Raw genomic sequence first — 20,439 nt, 5'->3', positions numbered from 1 at the left:
ACTGGTCAAACTAACTCCTTAAGGAAATACTTAGCATTAAATAAAAATCACCATAAAAACAAGCAACAACAACAACAAAAATATGGTCTACTGGGAAAAACTCATCTCACTCAAAAACTAGTAAATTTCCATATGTATGTCTTCTACCTTACTCATATAATATATTACTTTGAAAACTATGATGGTTTATATTTAGGAATATGTTTATTATCACAGATTTGGCACACAGAATCAATGATTATAATGCTCAATTTTTTCAGATATCTCCTTTTGTCTACCATTAACAATGCAGGGTCTGTTATCTCAGCATGCACTGGTAAGGCCTCAACCTGCGGACAATTGAACTCAATCTAAAAGCTTGAATCATGCAAAAAAATTTACATATTTACTTTAAAGAGGTCTCCCTCAATCAATGGGAAATGGTTCTGCAGCCACAAGGTAAGAGATAAGATTTTTGTCTTCTTGCTTAATGTAACACACGCTAATTCTTTATTGCTGTTTTAGAATAGGCAACTTCTTATGCCAAGATTTAATTAATACTTAAATATTTGAAGGGGTAGCGATAATGTTGTCTCTAATAAAAAATTTACCTGTCTTGGGATCAATAGAGAAATAAGGTTGTCCCTGAAGGATGCTGTAAACGACTCTGGCACTGTTCCCATAGGTGGGGTCATCTGCATCGGTGGCCTTGACCTGGAGCACATATGCACCTGGAAAATAAGACAATATGACTCTAGCATTTTTTTGTTTTTCAAGGTCATCATGTCTATTTCCCTTGGATTCCATTTTCTTTTGCAGTTTGGAATTTTTCAGGGATGTCTTGAAATGAGGATAATTTACCGCTGGAAACTATTTGAAAAAGTATAGCTATTGGGACACTTGACACAACTTAAATATCTATCTTATAATCTGGATTCATTTCCAGTAGCTAGATCATTAAAATGAAAGTTATCAAGATCTTTATCTATTTGTATGCCAAAGAAAACATGGACACCACCTATATTAACTCATCTATTTGTTAATCATGCTTTAATTCCATGATTAGAATATTTAAAAGAGGTTAAAAGGTTGAGATTTACTGACCTTTAAAGGGTATTAAGTAATTTGCAATTGTAATTTACAAATCAACAACTACCTACTAACATTTGAAAGACGTTAACAGGAAAAGAAAATTTGAGAAATCGCATAACTATAAGTACTTGCAAATATAGCTGCAGAAGCACCTCTGAGTCTCAAGACTGAATTAACCCAAGTGTTCACTGACATAGGAAAACAATGTACACACCCAAGCTATCCACACCTATCTTCTTTAGACACTGGGAATTACGTATTAACTTAATGTGATCAGTTTTCTCCCACATCCTCATAAATCTGTCTCTAAGAACTTTTAAATTCTCTCTTCCCGGTGTCATATTCAATGACAATACTTTCAGTTGAGTACAAACGAAAATCAAAAATATCAAAAACTGTCACAAATAAGCTAAATGTGTTGCGGATGGTTAGAAATGTCTACTGAGCATAAAGGGGCCCATGGTCTTTCCAAAGCTACTTTGGGAGCAAATGTTATTTGTGTCTTTTTCACTCACTGTAGCATACATTTTGGGGAAAAAAGTAACAAATGATAACCGGTTGACTACAAAATCTAAGAGCACGAATTATCCCTTTAATCTACTCTTAAAAAATAGTGTTAGGTTGGTAACAAATTTGAAAGCAGCAAATCATAGCAGTTAACTACCAGAGCTAAGGAACAATCTCTTAATGTACTTTTCTCTTTCTTTCTTTCTTTCTCTTTCTCTCTGTCTCTCTCTTTCTTTCATTAATGATGTTAGCATGGTAACAAGAGCAAGAGGCAGTAACTTTCTGTAAACAGGAACGCTTTGGTGAATTCATTCATAAAACCAGCTCTTTCCAGGAAAGGAAACTGTCGACCCTCCACCATCCTCCCCCAATACTCAAACATTTCTAGGAAATCAAGAGTGATGACTGACACTATCTACCACCAGCACCATCACCATAATGCTTACAATGTAGTAAGTTGCAATCCCACCAGGTTTTTTTTTTAATTTTTCCAAAGAATTGAGTACTTCTACTAAGGATTCACAAAATGTACTTTTCCTTAACACCACAGAAACATCTGGTTTATCAAGACTAAATTTCCTTCTTTACAGAAATGAATTTTACCCCTTAAGCGATCTTCAATATCTCTTCACATTATATATTTTTAAGGCAAACCTGCAAGCATACAACACTGCCCCAAGTTCAGGTATAGGCATTCCTATTATAAAGTTATGAATTGTTTTTACTTTATGGCTACAACTGGAACAATGTATCATATTTAGTAAAAAATAGAAAATAAAAAAAACCAAATAAGCATTCTGTAGTAGGTTTGATAAATACTGCCAACCTATATCTCACCAATACACCGTGTGGCCAATAGGGGTGATCAAAAATGGTCCTCTTCAGAGGTTTGTTTTTAATGGAGATACGGATGTCAACTAACTCTTCTGAGTAAACATGCTTTTTTCAAAATTAATGTTAAATTTTTTGTTAACCATATAATTAAGAAGTTTGGATAGTGAATTGAGAAATATCCTTCATATCAGCCCAAATGATCACTGGACATCAAGAATTGTACTTATTGCATGTTTCTCCAATTTTTATCATAGTATTAAAATTGCTGCTATTTTTATATGGTACAGGGTCATCCTGCTGTAAGGAAAGTTGAGATGTTTTGTTTGCTCTACTACCTTGCAACTTTTTCTACTTCATTATTTTTCAAATTGACAAATGCAAACTGCACATGCTTTCTATGTACCACACGCTATTTTTGAAATCTGGTGGTGAGATAGATGAATTGATCTAAACCATGGGGCCTACCTCACACACTTAGGATTTTTGTGGTGAGCATGCTTAACTCCACAGCCACTTTTCAGGAACATAATGTACTGTCATCAACTATGGTTGCTAAGTTGAACACTAGATTTACAGAACTTACCCTATTTACCGATTGAAATACTGCATCCTCTGATCAACACTTTAGCCCCTGCATCCCCACCCTGCTCTGCTTTTCATGAGGCTTTATAAAGAAGGGTTATTCCAAGCAGAGGCAGCTACACATCTGAGTAGACCACAAGTCAAGGGCACCGTTGAAAGAAACATCAGAGAAATTAGGGCATTCTTTACCATAGGTCAAAAATGAAACAGAACTGGTTAAGAAAATGCTCAGGTGCAATTTGTTAACCCCTAACATAAAGACGTATCTATTTCACAGTGCCACCCTTCTCTCTAATAACTTATATTCCTGCTTTTTATTTACATGGAGACAGGATTATTTCAACCTTCCTTTTTTTTTTTAAATTGAAGTTTTATTTATTTTGCTTGATTGATTGAAGTAGAGAGAGAAAGAGAAAGATCTTCCATTCCTTGAATCATCTCCCAAAGGGCCACAACAGTAGCCAGGGCTCTGCCAGGAAAAAGCCAAGAGCCTGAACCTCAAACTAGGCTTCCCATAGGTTTGCAGGAACTCAAATACTTGGATCAACACCTTATGTATCCTAGAAAGCAAATCAGCAGAATTTGAACTCAGAGAGGAGCCAGGACTTCAACCTGAACAACCCAGAGTGATATGTGGGCATCCCACACAGCATGTCAACAGCAGCTGTGAATGTCCATGCATATTACTGCCATTTAAAATGAACTACAGTCATCAGACAGCATGTTTAGCATCCATGTTATAAAACACATAAACATTCTATTATTTTAACTGATGTGCGAACTTTTACGGTTCAGATGACTGGAAAACACTACACATGACACTCACATTAACTTCGAAAGATTGACTAAAATTTCATTTCTGAAGCAGGATGTGATTTCTAGCATTTTCATCAACTGTCCTTGTTCTTATTTGCACTTGTTATACCATGTGTGAAGACTAGCACCTGTACATTTCATTTATTCTTATCTTTTGTGTGTGTGCACTCATGATTGCAGAATACACTAAAATTCCTGATTCATCATTTCATCCACATATGCCTATTGATGTAATCTACTCATACATCTATACAAAGTATAGTTATTAGTTTTCATCATATTTACTTTGAGTTTTACGTTTTGAATAATCTTTTGCATGTATACGAGAGGATTCAAAATATTTGTAGAAATGAAATTTTAAAAATTGGTATTTTTGGTGCAAAAATTTTTGAAATCCATGCACATGATTGCTCTAATTTTGTAACACCGATATTACGAAAATATGCAACGATTTAAAAAATTTGACATGAAAATAAACTTTGAATTTCATTTTCCACAAATGTTTAAAGTACCCTTGCATATTTGTCATGTGCTAATCTTACTTTATTTAGTTTGATTAAGATTGATAATATGATGCCTTGACAGATATTTTAGAAGTAATTTGTCACATAAATGATAGTTATTTCTCTTCAAACAAAAAGGCTTTGTCTTACAAGATGTAGCAATCAGCCCTACTAATCCATAATTCTAGGTAGTTATTTACTGATTTACTAATAGCTTCTCTCACTGATTCAATATTTAATAGTACCTACTAGATACAGAGAATTACTCTCACATATCAAAAACAACTACCACAAAAAAAACTTTCAAAAAAAAAAAAGAATACACAAATTCAAGCAATAAGCATTTGGCCTGATAAATGCTACACAAACATTTACTTTTCGAGATGTACAAATATGCATGCATTGTATGTATCTTTGCAGCTTTCTACTTTCTACTTGCTACAACTTTCTCAGTAGCTGTAAGCTATTCGCTCCTCACAACTGCAAGGCTAAACTGAATCCCAACTGCTTTCTCCTCCAAATTCCTTACAAACCAGCATTATAGGCATTGACTTTACACACAAGATTGCTTATAATATTCTCCTTGATCAAAACAAAATAGGTAAAATTGGCCTTAACATGGTAGCATAGCAGCTAAAGTCCTCATCTTGCATGAGTGGGATTCCATCTGCGCACCGGTTCGTGTCCCAGTTGCTCTACTTTCAATCCAGCTCCCTGCCTGTGGTCAGAGAAAGCAGTAGAGGATAACCCAATGCCTTTGGAACCTGTGTTTGAGTGGGAGACCTGGAAAAGGCTTGCAGTTCCTGGCTCCGGATAGGCTCAGTTCCAGCCATTTCGGGCACTTGGGGATTGAATTATCGCTATCGCACAGAAGATCTTCCTCTGACTCTCCTCCTCTCAGTGTATCTGACTTTCCAATAATAAATAAATAAATATATTTTTTAAATTGGTAAAATCAAAACAGAGCAAAGCATGCAAGCTGCCATATGACTTTATCCCTAATTAAAACATCTTCTGAATGGACTGGCATGCTAGAGATAATGCAACATGAACAGGTTTCAAATGTCCCTTTTTTTTTTAAAGAGTTATTCATTTTATTACAGTCAGAAATACAGAGAGGAGGAGAGACAGAGAGGAAGATCTTCTGTCCGATGATTCACTCCCCAAATGAGCCGCAACGGGCCGGTGCGCGCCAATACGAAGCCGGGAACCTGGAACCTCCTCCGGGTCTCCCACGCGGGTGCAGGGTCCCAATGCATTGGGCCGTCCTCGACTGCTTTCCCAGGCCACAAGCAGGGAGCTGGATGGGAAGTGGGGCTGCCGGGATTAGAACCGGCGCCCATATAGGATCCCGGGGCGTTTAAGGCGAGGACTTTAGCCGCTAGGCCACGCCGCCAGGCCCTCAAATGTCCCTTTTGGATTAGATTCCAACTGTGCTGCCAGAGAACCCATGCCATGAGGGTTCACACTTATTCCTTGTGTATGATTAGGGTCTGACTTGCATCTGTGCTCTTACCCAGGTGGTCCTGCTGCCTGGCGGAAACTGGCCTCACCATTAATGCCCCAGCTCTACTTCACTTCTATGAACTTGTGCTTTTTATCTCATACAGAGGATAGTATTTTCATTCCCTCTGTCTGCAGTCCTATCAAACTAAAGACATTTTAATTAAAAAAAAAAAAAAAAAGCTCAACATAACAAAAATGGACGGAGAAGGATTAGGCAAGGAGAAACAAGTAGAACTCAATCCCAGGAAACAGTAGAGGACAACCCAATGGCAGAGGGGCACCTGGAGATTGGCAGAAACATACCGGCAGAGCCCTAGCAGACAGATGTGGGAACGGGGTGATCTCCTGGCCCAGATCCCCACCAGTGCTACATTGGGAGCCATTCTAAGTTCTGTGGCAAAGGTTCTGGGGGAGGGGAAAAAGTGAGCAAGCACAAACTGAGTGGAGCATTTACTTCTGGCTTAATGCATTTCACGGATCCCACTGAGAAAATAATACCAACTTGGCATCCCATGAGTTCCATCTAAAATGGGTTCAGTTTGCTCCCAGGCCTAACTGCCAGGAGGTTCCAGCAAGAAGAGGGAAAACAATCCATTCACCATGAAGACTGGTGTAATTTGGTCCGGGCCACACACACGGGAGAGGCAGATTGGTTTCCTAGCTCTTTTTGTGGGTGTTTGGAGAGTGACCAATGGATGAGAGAGCTCGTTCTGATTTTCAAATAAATGAGACTATTATATTTACAAATATTAAAATATTTTATATGTCAACTATAATGACACTGGGATCATATTGTTGCATACCCTGGGAAGAGCTCAAACATTTGCTAAATACATACAACATACATTCCTTTCACATGGAATAAAAAAGAACAACTTTATATAATTCCCCCAGAGTACAAATTGTGCTGCATTTGAACTGTTCTCACACGATCATAGCAGCCAATTTTGCTTTTTCTGCTTCCAAGCCTGATCTAACTTAGCCAAGCTCTGGTTGCCCCAGCATACCTAAAGCATTAATTTATGATTCATTATTCAGTCCACAGTTTAAAAGCATGCCAGGGCTATAAAACTTTCCTCCAAGATACATCCCATTTAAAATATACATATTTACACCTTGTGACTCAAACATACTTTGATAGAAAAGTGAATCAATTTTTGTGAGCACTTTATCTCTCCATTGTGTGCCAAGAATTATATCATGAATGCCAATATAAATGCTGAAAACTTTATTGATACACACTGAACTTCAACTTGTGATGATGCCACAATACCATCTAAATCATGCGCAATATCATTGAGAAATTATTTTCATAGATGTCAGGAAATTTCGTCAAACCATGATGAAATGCAAGCATTCAAAATACTTTCACAGGCCCACCACAGTAGTCCAGCGGCTAAAGTCCTTGTCTTGCACATACCAGGATCCCATATGAGCTCCAATCTAATCCTGGCAGCCCCGCTTCCCATCCAGCTCCCTGCTTGTGGCCTGGGAACGTAGCAGAAGATGGCCCAAAGCGTTGGGACCCTGCACCTCTGTGGGAAACCCGGAAGAGGTTCCAGGCAATGGCTTAGATATCAATAACTTACAAACATATTCATTTTACTCTTCTTTTTTCTATTTGCCTTGCTTCAGTTTTGCCTTTCTCTTAAATATGCATATAATGTAAATAAGTGCATATCAACAAAATTCAGAAGTTCTAAGTCTTATAACCTATTCTGACTTGATACATGATCTAGTGCAAGCTATTTTAATTTTTAATGACACTAATGTAATTTTAGTAGACACTGGTAATTTCTGTCAAAAGTAAGCCCACTAAGTCTTACAAAGTGCCTATATGTATGTATTCATAAAGCATTGTGTCAATCATTCTTGCATGTGTAAGGAAAGTCAGATTGTGGAGGTAACTGTTTCATGTTTCAATTAAACACACGTAAGCCATTCTTTCCACTGGCTCCTAAGAATTATCCAAGGCGTAAATATGTCCAATTTTAAAAAGTTTTTGGGTTTGCTAAGAAGCATGCTCTCATTTCTCTGGACATTGGTGTGCATGTATCTGTTCCTGCTACAGCTGGTTCCATATTTTGGTGGATACATGGCTAGAGACTGTCAAGCACAATAGGCCACAGCTGGAATCAATGGCAAGAGAATGAACTTTCATCAAATCTGCCTGAATTTCACCTTCAACCTTTATGCTCCCTTGAGGCCACAAATCCATTTTAGTGTGTTATTTTATGTGTGGAGTTAGACTACTTCTACCTCCAAATTAACAAAATTTGGCAAGTTCCTTAAACTTTCTAAGCCTCTGTTAATTCAAATCTGAAATGGGAATACTATCTTGGAAATCGGTTTATGCATTAATTCAGGGAAAAATTCATATAAATGGCTTAAGATAATAAATGGAATAGAGTAAAAACTTTCATCAGTGTGGCTGTTACAATTTTTCAACATCGTAATAAAGGAGTAACATTTCCATCTACTTCCAGTCAATTACTGAACAATTTAAACGGAATAGTATCTGAACCCGTCCCTGCTACTGTTGATTACAGGGTTTTAAGCATATTGCTGTTCTGTCTAAACCTTCAAGTAAGGGCCATGGATGACTACATGCAGTTAAGCCTCAAGAGTGTTCTCAGCCTGATCTCCATTCGTTTGTCATTCTAAAATTTAACTTCATTATGTCTCCAAATCTACTCGCTAGGAAACGTGTTTTACCTGCTTCCCAACAAAATACAGAGCTCTTCACTTTATTCATAACAACTCTTGAGACTTTTACCAAAGAATTGAAAACACAAAAATGTGAGATCAGTGATACTATATTTATGAATGTATACGGTTCATTTAAGTCACTCACTGCAGGCTTTTCCATTACTTATGGCTCCCTAAACACTTTCTAGAATCTATTTCTGGAAGAACTGGAGATCGATACTGCCCATTGCTAATGTTTACACCAACTGCTCACAGCAGCAGCCACCCTGAACTTAACTCTTGCATTGACCTGCAGGGAGTGGTTTGCCATGCAGTGAGCCTACTGCCTCCCACTCAAGCTTGTCTGTATTCTTTGCCTACATTCACATGGTTTACTCTAATTTCTTTCTTCAAATTGTAATTTTTTATTTTCTCCTCATTTTTTTTCTCAGCTCTCATTTCTCAGTGGACCATTTAGTCTTCTTCAGTATACCTGTGTCTTGGTTATCTCTTCCTCTACAGAACTGTGTGACAGGGAATAGTATCTGATCGTCATCTATGTTTTCCACCTGGTTAAACAGCGTGTATTTCATTTAAACGGAACAATGACAAAGCCAGGATCTTGATTATAATCTCCACATTTTCGTAGCACTGCTTTTTTTTTTTTTTTAAACCACAGACTCTAACATTTCTCATTGCTTTACCATCTAACCATTGCTCAACTCCATTTTAAGATATTTGGGGAAGGTGAGAAACACTGGGCTTGGAGAAGGCATGCTGGAGCAGACTGCAGCACACGCAAAGACCAGGACTTGAGGGCAGATTATTTCAAGCGTGGTCATAGCATCCACCAGCATGCTTGAGATCTGCAGCTAAAAGCAGGCCTGGAAGGGGAACTTGGGCAAATCCTCTGTTAGGTTACAGCTCCCACTAGGAAACATGAGAGCCAGGGCTAGGGGCAGGCCAAGCCAGGCTAGGATGCATCAGTCATCAGCATAAGTATGACCTGGGACTGGGGGTAGCCTAGTTTGATCAGTACACAGCACATACGGCATGAGTGAGAGCCAGGATGAGGTGTAGGTCAGGTCAGGTTGGATCACAATACCTGCTAGTACACATGAACACTGGGTTTTGGCCAACTTGGGCTGGGCTGCTGGGTCTGGGGTGGGTCAGGTTGAGCCAGGCTACAGTACTTTCTTGTGAATTAAGCCTGGGCTGCAACACCCCATAGCACGTGCAATTCTTGGGGCTAGAAGCAAGCCTGGCAGGGGAACTTCAGGGATATCCTTTCTGGGCTGCTACTTCCGCTTACCAGTGTGACTCTGGTTTGGGGGTGAGCTGATACAGAGGCAACCCAGACAGGGCCAGGCTGTAACACCTACTGGATCATACAAGAGCCAGAACAGGTATGGGCAAGCCAAGCAAGGTTGCAGCACCTCCTGGACATTGCAAGTAATGGGTGCCAGTCATGTCAGGCTGGTCCACAGTACTCCCTGGCAGGCACAAAATCTAGGGCTGGGAATGGGCCTGGTAGGGGAACTGTGGACACTTTTTCATTGGGTTGTGGATCCCAGTGACGATTATGAGAGCCAGGGCCAGTAACAGGCAGGCTGGTAATGCCTGTGGGCTGTTCTTAGGGGCTGTGTGGGTTAAGCTAAGCTGCAACATCCATGGATGTGCACAAGATCCAGCTGGGATTGGGACAGACTGGCAAAGCTGCAGCACATGCTGACATATGCAAAAACCATGGCTGGGGAGCCAAGTCTGGTAGAAGTTATTGGGGATTGCATTGACCAGGCCATGGTACTCGATGGTATGCCTCAAGATCTGGTTTATGGTCGCTGTGTCTGACCTTAGCTGAATTTTACTCAGGAGTCAGACCATGTCCTGAATGTAGCCACTGCATTACAGAAAGGGCACGTCTTAATTATCAGCTTTGACAATATGTACTGATAATCATTTAGTATTCAAATATTATTGCAATGTTTTTAATAAAAGCATGAAGCTTCATCAAATAAATGAGCACAGCTTGTTTGTGTCTCTTAGTAATACTTCCCTAGTTTATAGCATGCTTTCATAATTATAAATAAGAACATAGTTTATATTATTTTGTATTCAAATGAAAGCATAATAGAGGATGACTTTGTTTTTAGCCAAGTACTAGATCTTTAAAACTAAAATGCACATATGCTTACATTTCCACAAAATGTATACATGCTTATATTTCCAGAAAATAATAATGCTTTTTAGAAGCCACTCTTCTGTTTTTTAATTAGGAAAATATACAATCAACATGCCTCTTTGTGCATAACATTTTATGTTTTAGCTCTTAAATAGATTTTCAATGAAACGATGAGAAAAATGCTTCTCACACTTTATAAAGAGTAACATTGGGTCATTAAGTATATTTATCGTCTTAATTTCTGTAACAAACTTTGGGCAATATCACAATTTAGTTAAACAAAATGGGGTGCTGGGGGATTTGGTTCCTTAAGCATTGCAGGGGCACACTGCAGCCTAACACTGTAGCACCCCTGTAGCAGCTGCTCCACTTCCTCATCCAGCTGCCTCTTTATGGTTTGGAACAGCAGGGAGTGACTGGAAGAGAGGAACTCAATAAAACTCATTGCATGAAATTACACTAAAAGTATAGCAGTATTATCAATATTATACCATGCCAGTAATTGTAAAGAACAGGAAATATTAAAAGAAAAAAGGATGCTGAGAGATAATTTGATTCTCTTTCTTTCTTTTTATTTTTGTAAAGGACATATGTGGGAATCTTCAAGAAAGTTTTTTGAAATTGCATAGTTTGAAAGACAACTACTCATGGCACAAAAAATAGTGGACCAAAATATTTCTCTTCTAATTTTATTTTTCCACGCACTTTTTGGAATTATTTTATGCTGACAATGCCACTAAAATAATACAAACACTAGTGAGTATTCAGAGAATTTTGAGTAGGTTATCAAACTTCTAAAAATGATGATTAAAGATTCTGAAGTAGCACATTCTTTAGTGTATGGGAACTTTGTCAAAAACTAACTGAATATGACACAACACAAGTTACAATGATTTTCAGTCAATTGCAACAACATTTTATCTTCCATAAGCCAATGAAATATCAGACAGAAGTTCGGCATGGTAGCCTAGCTAAATCCTTGCCTTGCAACTTGCTGGGATCCCATATGGATGCTGGTTTGTGTCCCAGCTGCTCCACTTCCCTTCCAGCTCCTTGCTGGTGGCCTGGGAAAGCAGTTGAGGATGGCCCAAAGCATTGGGACCCTGCACCTGTGTGGGAGACCTATATATATCAGAGCTATTTTTAAGAACTTGCTTGGTCTTAACATATTGATTTACTCAATACCATGTCAATTAATTCCATAATTTTGTAAATTGTTGTTGATGTTGTGTTGGGGCTTTCAATTGATCGGGATGATATTCGGCCAGCTCTAGTTTCAGACCAGAGATGGTCTCCCCAAGAAACTGTTGAATTTATCTGGACAATAAGATGCTGGACTCTATGCTTGGTATATGTTTGCAAAGAAAGAATCTTGACTGAATTTGAACTGTAACACTGCAACAAAGTGGAGGAATCCACCAAGGGGGGAGGGCACGGAGAGGGGTTGGGGGAATCCCAGAGCCTATGAAACTGTGTCACACAATGCAACGTAATTAATTTAAAAGAAAGTGAAACTTTAGAAAGAATTTAGACAAAACTTACATTTCATCTTCTACAAAAGTATTAAAATGCTTCTTTATATCTTTTGACATCAGGCAAATATACCATATTTAAATGATAAAAACACAATTATCAAAAATGGAATACATTAAATGGTACTTAATGATTTAATAGTTCTGATATTTTATTAAAATATCAGAAAATTGATTTGTTCCTTCCTACTGACAGGCATGACCTTATGCAGTGGAAGCACTGTTTTGAATATTAGCAACTGCTTAACTCATCCGAACATATCGTGGGACTACTAAATCTAGATTCAAATTGGTTGATACAACAACTGGAGGACAGGTTTTACAGACTGAGATGGAATGCAGGGGAGCAATCTGGAAGAAGACAAGAAGACAAGGGTGACCGTGACAACAGGATTTTATCACGGAACTCAGAACGAAAGAGCTGACTTCACACAGGCAGTAAGACTATAACGGAAAAGGAGATTGTCCATGGCCCAAGTTCCCTTTCCATTCTCTTTCACATTCTCACTGCAAATCTCTCTTATCTTCCTGGAGAATTAGCTTTTCATTTCTCTAATACAATCTTGCACAGACTTAGCCTGTTTTCAGTTCTTCTAATCAAATGTCTGAGATTTGAATATAAAATAAAGGTGTTCATTTAAATCCGATGTTGGAGTCTAGGAAGAATTAGAACATTGTACCCACTACTGTTCAGCATTTGGCGAGAGATCTCTTGCATGGCAAAAGGTATAATCTAATGAGACAGAGCATGGTAGCAAAATAAAGGTAGTTTTATAACAAAATTACCTTTCAAATCTCATTCAACAATTCACGAACAGATTAATTCATTGGTAGTGTTTTGCTCTTATAATCCAGTCTTTTTTCAAAGATGTCATTTATATGTATCATTAACAAAAATTTTGGGAATACATTTTTAACACATACTTATTAATGCTACTAATATTATTTGTATAACATCTTGAACTGTTAGCCTGTAAATATTCAAATTAGATTAAATTAGATTAAATTCCAATGAGATGATCCAATTAAAAATGGGAATGAGACTATGTATATTAAACCAGGTATATGAGACCAGGTGTATTAAACAAATATTTAGAATCATTAATTATTGAAAAAATGCAAATAAAATGTACATTATCATACATAATCAAACATGAATTTGGTGAGAATTTGGAGAAAAGAAAACTTTTTTGTACTACTGATGGGAATATCAATTATCACAATCATAGTAAAAAAAAAACCATGTTGGCTCCCACGAAACCAAAAGTAGAAGCACCAGACGCACCAGCTGGCAATCCCACTGCTGAGTATACATCCAAAATAAATGCAATCTTTCTGCTGTCTCTACTTCCAGGTATTCAATACAGCAGAGTCAAGAACTGGAGACAATCTAATCACCGAATTACTGATGAATCAGTAGAAAAAGTATTGTATATTTACACTGGAACACTATTCTGCCATTAAAAAGTGATAGACGTTTGTCATTTCCAACAATATGACTGGCACTGGAATTCATGTTCAGTGAAATAACCCAAACACAAAAATGTTTCACATGATGTGTGTGTGTGTGTGTGTGTGTGTGTGTGTAGCAATGCAAAAGAAATCCAAAGAACACTGCTGGTTACCAGAGGAGGGATACAAAGAGGGAGAGGAGTTGGGAAAGCTTGCTAACGGGTAAGAGGCTAGAGCTAGAGAGTACGAAATTCTGGTGTTTGACCACGTAGTTCAGATCCACAATAATAACACATTGAATCTTTCTCAAGAAAGGAAGAAAACAAGTTAAGAAATGTTAGACATCTGACGGGATAGATACCTATACCTGATTCAACATTACATGTTGCATGGTTGAATCAAGAACATTGAGAAGTTCTAAAGGGAATCAGAAAGCACGAAAGAGCCCTGAAAAGGAAATGCATCATTACTGTGTGACCCAGTGTCATCTTTAAACAGGTGCTATTTAATAGAGCTTTTTTGCAATGATAGAAATGTTCTGTTATCAACTAATGCTTTATCCACAAGCTGTGCATGGCTGCTGATCACTTCAAAAGCACTTTTGGAATCAGATATTGATTATAATTTTTTTCATTTTAGATATTTTACATTTATTCTTCATGATCTCCATGTGTTCCAGAGCATGAATCTATTTAATTAAGTAATAATAAACTTTGAGGAATATCCCAGTGTTAATTTACATATGCAGGTAAAGCAGAGAATTCCATAAGAGTAAAAATGACATCTCAGAAAATCTCAGGAAAATTTGTGTCCTAATAATTCTAGCATATGTTTTACAGATGTGTTAATACAGCAATGACATTGTAAAAGAATAAGTGAGACACATTGCTCTCCAAAAGAAAAATGAAAACAGCCACTAAACTCAGCTGTTTCCTAAAATTTCTTTTAAAGAATCTAAAATACCTAAAATAAAAAATAAAAATGAGTTTTGGAAAAGACAAAAAAGTAGTTTTTAAAATTGACAAGCAGAGAAGTTGACGGTAAATAACACACTGTGCCCCTAAGTTTTCAGTCCTAGGCTATGGTAGTGGGGAAACCAGAAGTTGATTCAATATATTCTATAAATACTCGAAAGGGACCAAAACAGGGAGCCCCATCTGGAAGTACTGCTAAAGCAGAGGTCACCACTAGAAGTTTTCAAGAACATAACTTCCTTCCCACGTCCTAGTGAGCTGAGGGACTGTCTCAGGGTTTCCTCCTTCCCTAACTGCCAGTTCTTACAAGAAGAAGAAGGATTTAGTCCCTGGGAAGAATGAAGAGTACCTGATGCTAGCTTTTGCTAAAATCAAAAGCATCTTTTGTAAACAAAGAGATTAAGATAAAACTTGAGTTGGACCTGAACTCAATTTTCCTAGTAACTTCCCGGAATCTCCACAGCTAGATTATTTCCTAGTCATGGAATGCAAACTATATTATGAATGATGGTAGCAGCCAAGAAAAAAATGACAGCAAACCAAAGCATAAATGAATAATACAAATCAACAGGTACAGTTGAGGACAGCTCTCATCAAGAAGGGTAAACTTGTAGAGAGCGAGATAGGTCAAAACAAAAACAAAAACAAAAACAAACCAGGAACCCCCAAGGAAAATTCAAGGCAAAGTGTGTGAAAAAAACAGAAGTTCCAGAGAGGAACCAGGAAAGGGTATGCAGGTATATCATCAAAGTATAATTTTCAGTGGGTCTCCTGCATTTTCAGATCACAGTGTCTTACAGTTTTCCTCCTCCTGGATAGAAACCAGTCCACGCCAATGCTCAAGAGTCCTCCTTGGTTCTCTCTTTGGTTATCCGTCGGAGCAAACCTCAGCCCCATCCTTCGCTAGATAACTGCGGCCAGGCTCTGCTTTGCTGAGTTTGTGATTTAGATTCTGTCACTTAACCTTATTACCATTTGTACTGCCTTATTAATGATGTGAGATAAAAATCTCCATAATGATACCTGCCATGCGTACTGTTGCAAGAAGCAATGGGGTGATGTGCCTCACCAAAACAAGCATGCAAATTCAAGCAGAAGTTCAGAAGTTCTAGGAAAAGAAGGAACATAGGAAATAAATGGGAAGAATAAAAATAAAACAACTGTATTGCTGAATGAAACAGCTGACATTTCTGTGTTATTTATACCTCAAGTGATGATTTGGAGGATGCATTAGCAATAATTAGATATAGAAATTTCCCTCAACCCGAAGAGTAATATATTGTGTAAATTATTAATTTCAGAGAAATCTAGAAACTGCATTTATCTTGGCTTATTATAAATAACATTTACATAACCGCAGCAGTGCTTACTTTTAGCTATTTTTTAAGAATTGAAGGAAAGTTAGAAAAAAAATCAAAAATAGTATTAAGTAACCACATCTTTAACTAAAATACATGAGAGGAGCTTCTTAAACGTTTATTTGCGCATTTGGCAGGGTGACAGAGAGAAAAAGAAATATGCACACTTAGGACATCACCCACTGCCTTCCCACATGCAACAGCAGAAATCTGGACTGGATCTAGAATAGCTAGGACTCAACACGGTACACTGAAGTGGGATACCAAAGTTACAAGCAGCAGCTTACTGAGACATGACACCAGTTCCAAGTCTAAATCAGTTCTAAGAATGGGGCTATTACGTACCTTTGGAAATAAAAATTAATATACACAAATAGATGAATGTGGGGCTGGTGTTGTTGTGGCACAACTGGTTAATCCACCATTTGTGATACCTGAACCACTTCCTTTCTATCTCCCTGCCTGTGTGCCTGGGATGCGCATCGGATGCCCCAGTGCTCATATTCCTACCCCCAACATGGAGACCTGAACAGGGTTCCAGGCTCCTGGCTTCACCTTGGTGCAGTTTTAATTGCTGCTTTCATTTGGGGAAGGCAGTCCTCAAATGGAAGCCATCTCTTTCTCCCTTTCAAACCGCCTCATTGTCACTCTGCCTTTCAAAGCACAGTGTGTGTGTGTGTGTGTGTGTGTGTGCAACTGCTTGAATTAGAATATGTTCCAGATGTGAATAGAAATCCATAAAGCTGACAGACTGAAGTCTTTTCATAATTCGAGTCATTAGTTTTAGCCCTTTTGATTTGTACATGCATGGAGTAGACTGTCCCACATATTTAACAAAATGGAAGCTTGCAATGCTCGGCGCCGCACGTGAAGGACACTCTCATGCAAACCTGGGAATATGGCAGCACCTTCGTAGCTTCAGTGCTGCAAACATATGCGGAAGTGAAGAAGCCGTCTACTCTCACATTCTTATTGCCATATCACTTCGAAGGGAAGGGCAATGTGTTTATGAGATGCTGAATAATCATCACCAGCGAGTCACTCGCTGACACTGTTGCTCTGTGTGATTTACGGAACAGAACTCTTCAGATGGTTTTTGCTTCCTCACTCTCCCTCCCCTGCCCAAACGTCCAAATGGAGATGCTGTTAAAATCAGAACATGGGGAACTCAGAACTTTGAGACCTGGGGTCACTCGTGAATGTGCAGGTGCAAGTGCTGCTGTCCGTCACACCGACAGGCACCTCCCACTGTCCGTCACACCGACAGGCACCTCCCACTGCAGTCCCATTCCTCCAAGCCCCCTTCCTCTCCGGCTGTCTGCTGCCATTACTCACAAATATGAAATAAGAAACCAGACTTTTATCTCGATAGAGACTAGCTCCTGTGAAAATCAGCAGTGAATGTGATAAAGTGGCTATTACAACAAACAATCCCAGTCTTAACAGAAACACGAGCTGGCGCAGAACTGTTATTTATTGAAGACAATGATCATATAAACCCCAGCAGCTTCACAACACACAGTAGAAAACTTGCAGCATTATCCATCTTCACTGTGGCTGCCACTTAGATGATCACAGGGAGGAAGGGTTAAAAAAAAAAAAGGACAAGTAGAAGAGTTAAACCCAAGTCATCTTGCCAAATATACTGGGGTGGGGGTAAGTAGAAAGTCTAGAGGCTGTGACCCAGTTAGGAAAGGAAAGAACACGTGGATGATTTTCTGAAGAGCACTAGGTGGGATTTACTTGATGACCACATGGAAAACTGCAAAGCAAGCACATAAAATATCATTTGTGTCTGTTGGCAAAGGGAAAGCACTGCAGGTGCGCACTGGCTAAACTCTCTCATGCAATGAAAGCCTGATGGGGATGATTTCGGAAAAGCTTATGATTGCAGCAACTAATTTGAAAATGGAAGTAAAAGATGATTACTGAATGTGTGAGCGTTCCTGTCCCAGCGAATCAAAGAATACCTATTTCCATGCTTCCTTACCAGAATCCTGGACTCACCCAAGGTCTAAAGGGCAGGAGGACACTGCCAGACTCCAGATGAAGGAGAAGCCTACTGCTGCTCTACCCGTCTTGTAATTTCATTTTCACATTTCATAAGCAGATTGCCAGCATTTTCCTCTTCCAGGAAATGGATTCTCTGGTGTCCAGACATGTTCCATCTTATACTCCAAGTATTCAGAATGATGTCACTTGCTCATTAGTGCCAGAACTTCTCTCCCACAAAACGGAGGGTTTTGTGGATCAGGTAGTTTATATGCATGCATGTTATCAGATTGGAAAAATGATAAATGCTTTGCAACGGATCCCACTGATACATCTATGGTGTACAGCCCACCTTTGCTTATTGGTTACATGAACTTTATCTCCTGGTGCTGCTCCAGTGCTGCTCTTGGGATTGTTTGGGTTGAGAAAATGTAATATCAGGAGTCTGCAAAGCTCAGTTTCTCAGTTGCTTTGTTGATGAATGAGGCGCTAAACAAGTAGAGCAAACAGCACGAGGTGATAGGAGAGTAAGCGAAACTGCAGCACCCAGAGCAATTTGGTGTACGAAGTAAAACAGAGCTGAATTTTTAAAATCTCTCACAGCATTTGAAGCAGTTATTGTCAGAAGAAGGCTGCATAACACATATGCCCAAACTCATTTGCAAACTACAGCAAGCAATTATCCCAAGGTCATGGTCCTGCTGATATATGCTAGACTGCTATGGAAGTTTCCATTTGCAGATCCAGTCATGATTGACTGCCCTGTGAGGGTGTGCTAATGTCACATCCCTGTCTATTAATTCTGATGCTAAGGCTGATAATATTTCTATTATCGTATAGAAAAGTTTTGAGAAAGTTACAGAAGCATTAAAAAAAGTCAATAATTAAGAACTGATGTACATACACAATTCAAGACCCTGGTCACGTCTCTCAGGTACCACTGATATCAAACAAGTTCCCAAAGCAAACTCAGGGGGCAAAAAGACTGCTTCATGCAGTTGGAAAAGTGGCAAAACCACAAAAGCAGAGCACATGAAGGGTCGCTGACCTTGAGTACAGAGCTTCTCTGTTCCCTTCCTCTACCGGCAACAACACTCTAAAAAAGTTATTGCTTCTTCGTTGCTCTGAGAGCCACATTTTGACGCTGAGTGGCTGTTGTATGGCTTATTGTTTGTGCTCATGAGATTTTCCTGAAGTCAAGAAAGGAGTATACATGAGGGTGTCACCAAGGGATCATTTATTTGCATTTTATCAGAATTTCTGATTTAGTAGATTTGTGGAACTCATTCTCTTCTGTGTGTGCCTGTTAGTTTTTCTTTTTCTGTTTTATCCTATAAGAAACAGACTAAAAAACCAATAAAGATCCCTTTCTACTGTTTAATAATTTAGATTGCACCTGTCTGAACATCGCTACAGCCAAAGTCTTTAAAGAAGTATTTGTACAGTTCCTTTGATATCTTCCCTTCCTGCATCTGTCAATTGAATCTGAGGTTTCTGGGCTCTCCTGTAACAGTCATTCACAATGTTGAGGGCTCCAGCTCTCCAGCTGTGACTATATCAGACCTTTCCATGGGTTTATCCCATTTGTTAACTCTCCAAAGGATATGAACCAGGGTGGGAGTCACCTAAAACTCTTCACAGCAGCCAAAGCTGAGAGGCAAATAGATAAATTTGAACCATCTCCAGGAAAACAGGAAAAAATAATTTTGCAAACTTTTTCTTTGGCTCACAGTTTTGCACTGTTGCACAGTGAGAAATGTAATGAATGATTCTATACTGCAAACATTATATTTGTCCAACCACTTGCATTTCATCATCTTTATAATAATAATGATAACACAAGTAGTGGTAAACATTTACAGTATGGCTTTTCAATTGTTTTGTTTATGTATATAAAGATAGTTGACAAAAAAGTAAAGAATACAAAAAACTATTATAATCAGATTTAACGCTTTATAAAATCATATGTAAATATTTTTCATACATACTCTTAAAACCATATATATATGTATACATATTTCTTAAAGAAAAATACATGATTTGATACTTTCATGTTCTGTGACCCACTGATAATAATATATCATAGTAATGAATCTAAGATTCAATATCTTTTTTTTTAAAAGATTTATTTTTATTACAAAGTCAGATATACAGAGAGAGGAGGAGAGACAGAGGAAGATCTTCCGTCCGATGATTCACTCCCCAAGTGAGCCGCAACAGGCCGGTGCGCGCCGATCCGATGCCCGGAACCAGGAAACTCCTCCAGGTCTCCCACGCGGGTGCAGGGTCCCAAAGCTTTGGGCCGTCCTTGACTGCTTTCCCAGGCCACAAGCAGGGAGCTGGATGGGAAGTGGAGCTGCCGGGATTAGAACCGGCGCCCATATGGGATCCTGGGGCATTCAAGGCGAGGACTTTAGCTACTAGGCCACGGCGCCGGGCCCA

At 38.7% G+C, this 20,439-nt stretch overlaps 1 protein-coding gene across 1 annotated transcript in view; it reads right to left on the bottom strand.

Moving 5' to 3' along the window:
• The window catches only part of CDH12 (cadherin 12), a 413,488-nt gene that overhangs the window by 50,982 nt on the left and 342,067 nt on the right, over positions 1–20,439 (bottom strand). The window contains exon 5 of the mRNA XM_058680040.1: positions 591–710. Coding sequence (XP_058536023.1) covers positions 591–710 — 120 coding nt within the window. The remainder of the gene's footprint in view (positions 1–590; positions 711–20,439) is intronic.

The sequence above is a fragment of the Ochotona princeps genome, chromosome 23 (assembly GCF_030435755.1).
Source record: "Ochotona princeps isolate mOchPri1 chromosome 23, mOchPri1.hap1, whole genome shotgun sequence".
Classification (NCBI taxonomy): Eukaryota; Metazoa; Chordata; class Mammalia; order Lagomorpha; family Ochotonidae; genus Ochotona; species Ochotona princeps.
This window is presented reverse-complemented; position numbering and strand designations above follow the sequence as displayed.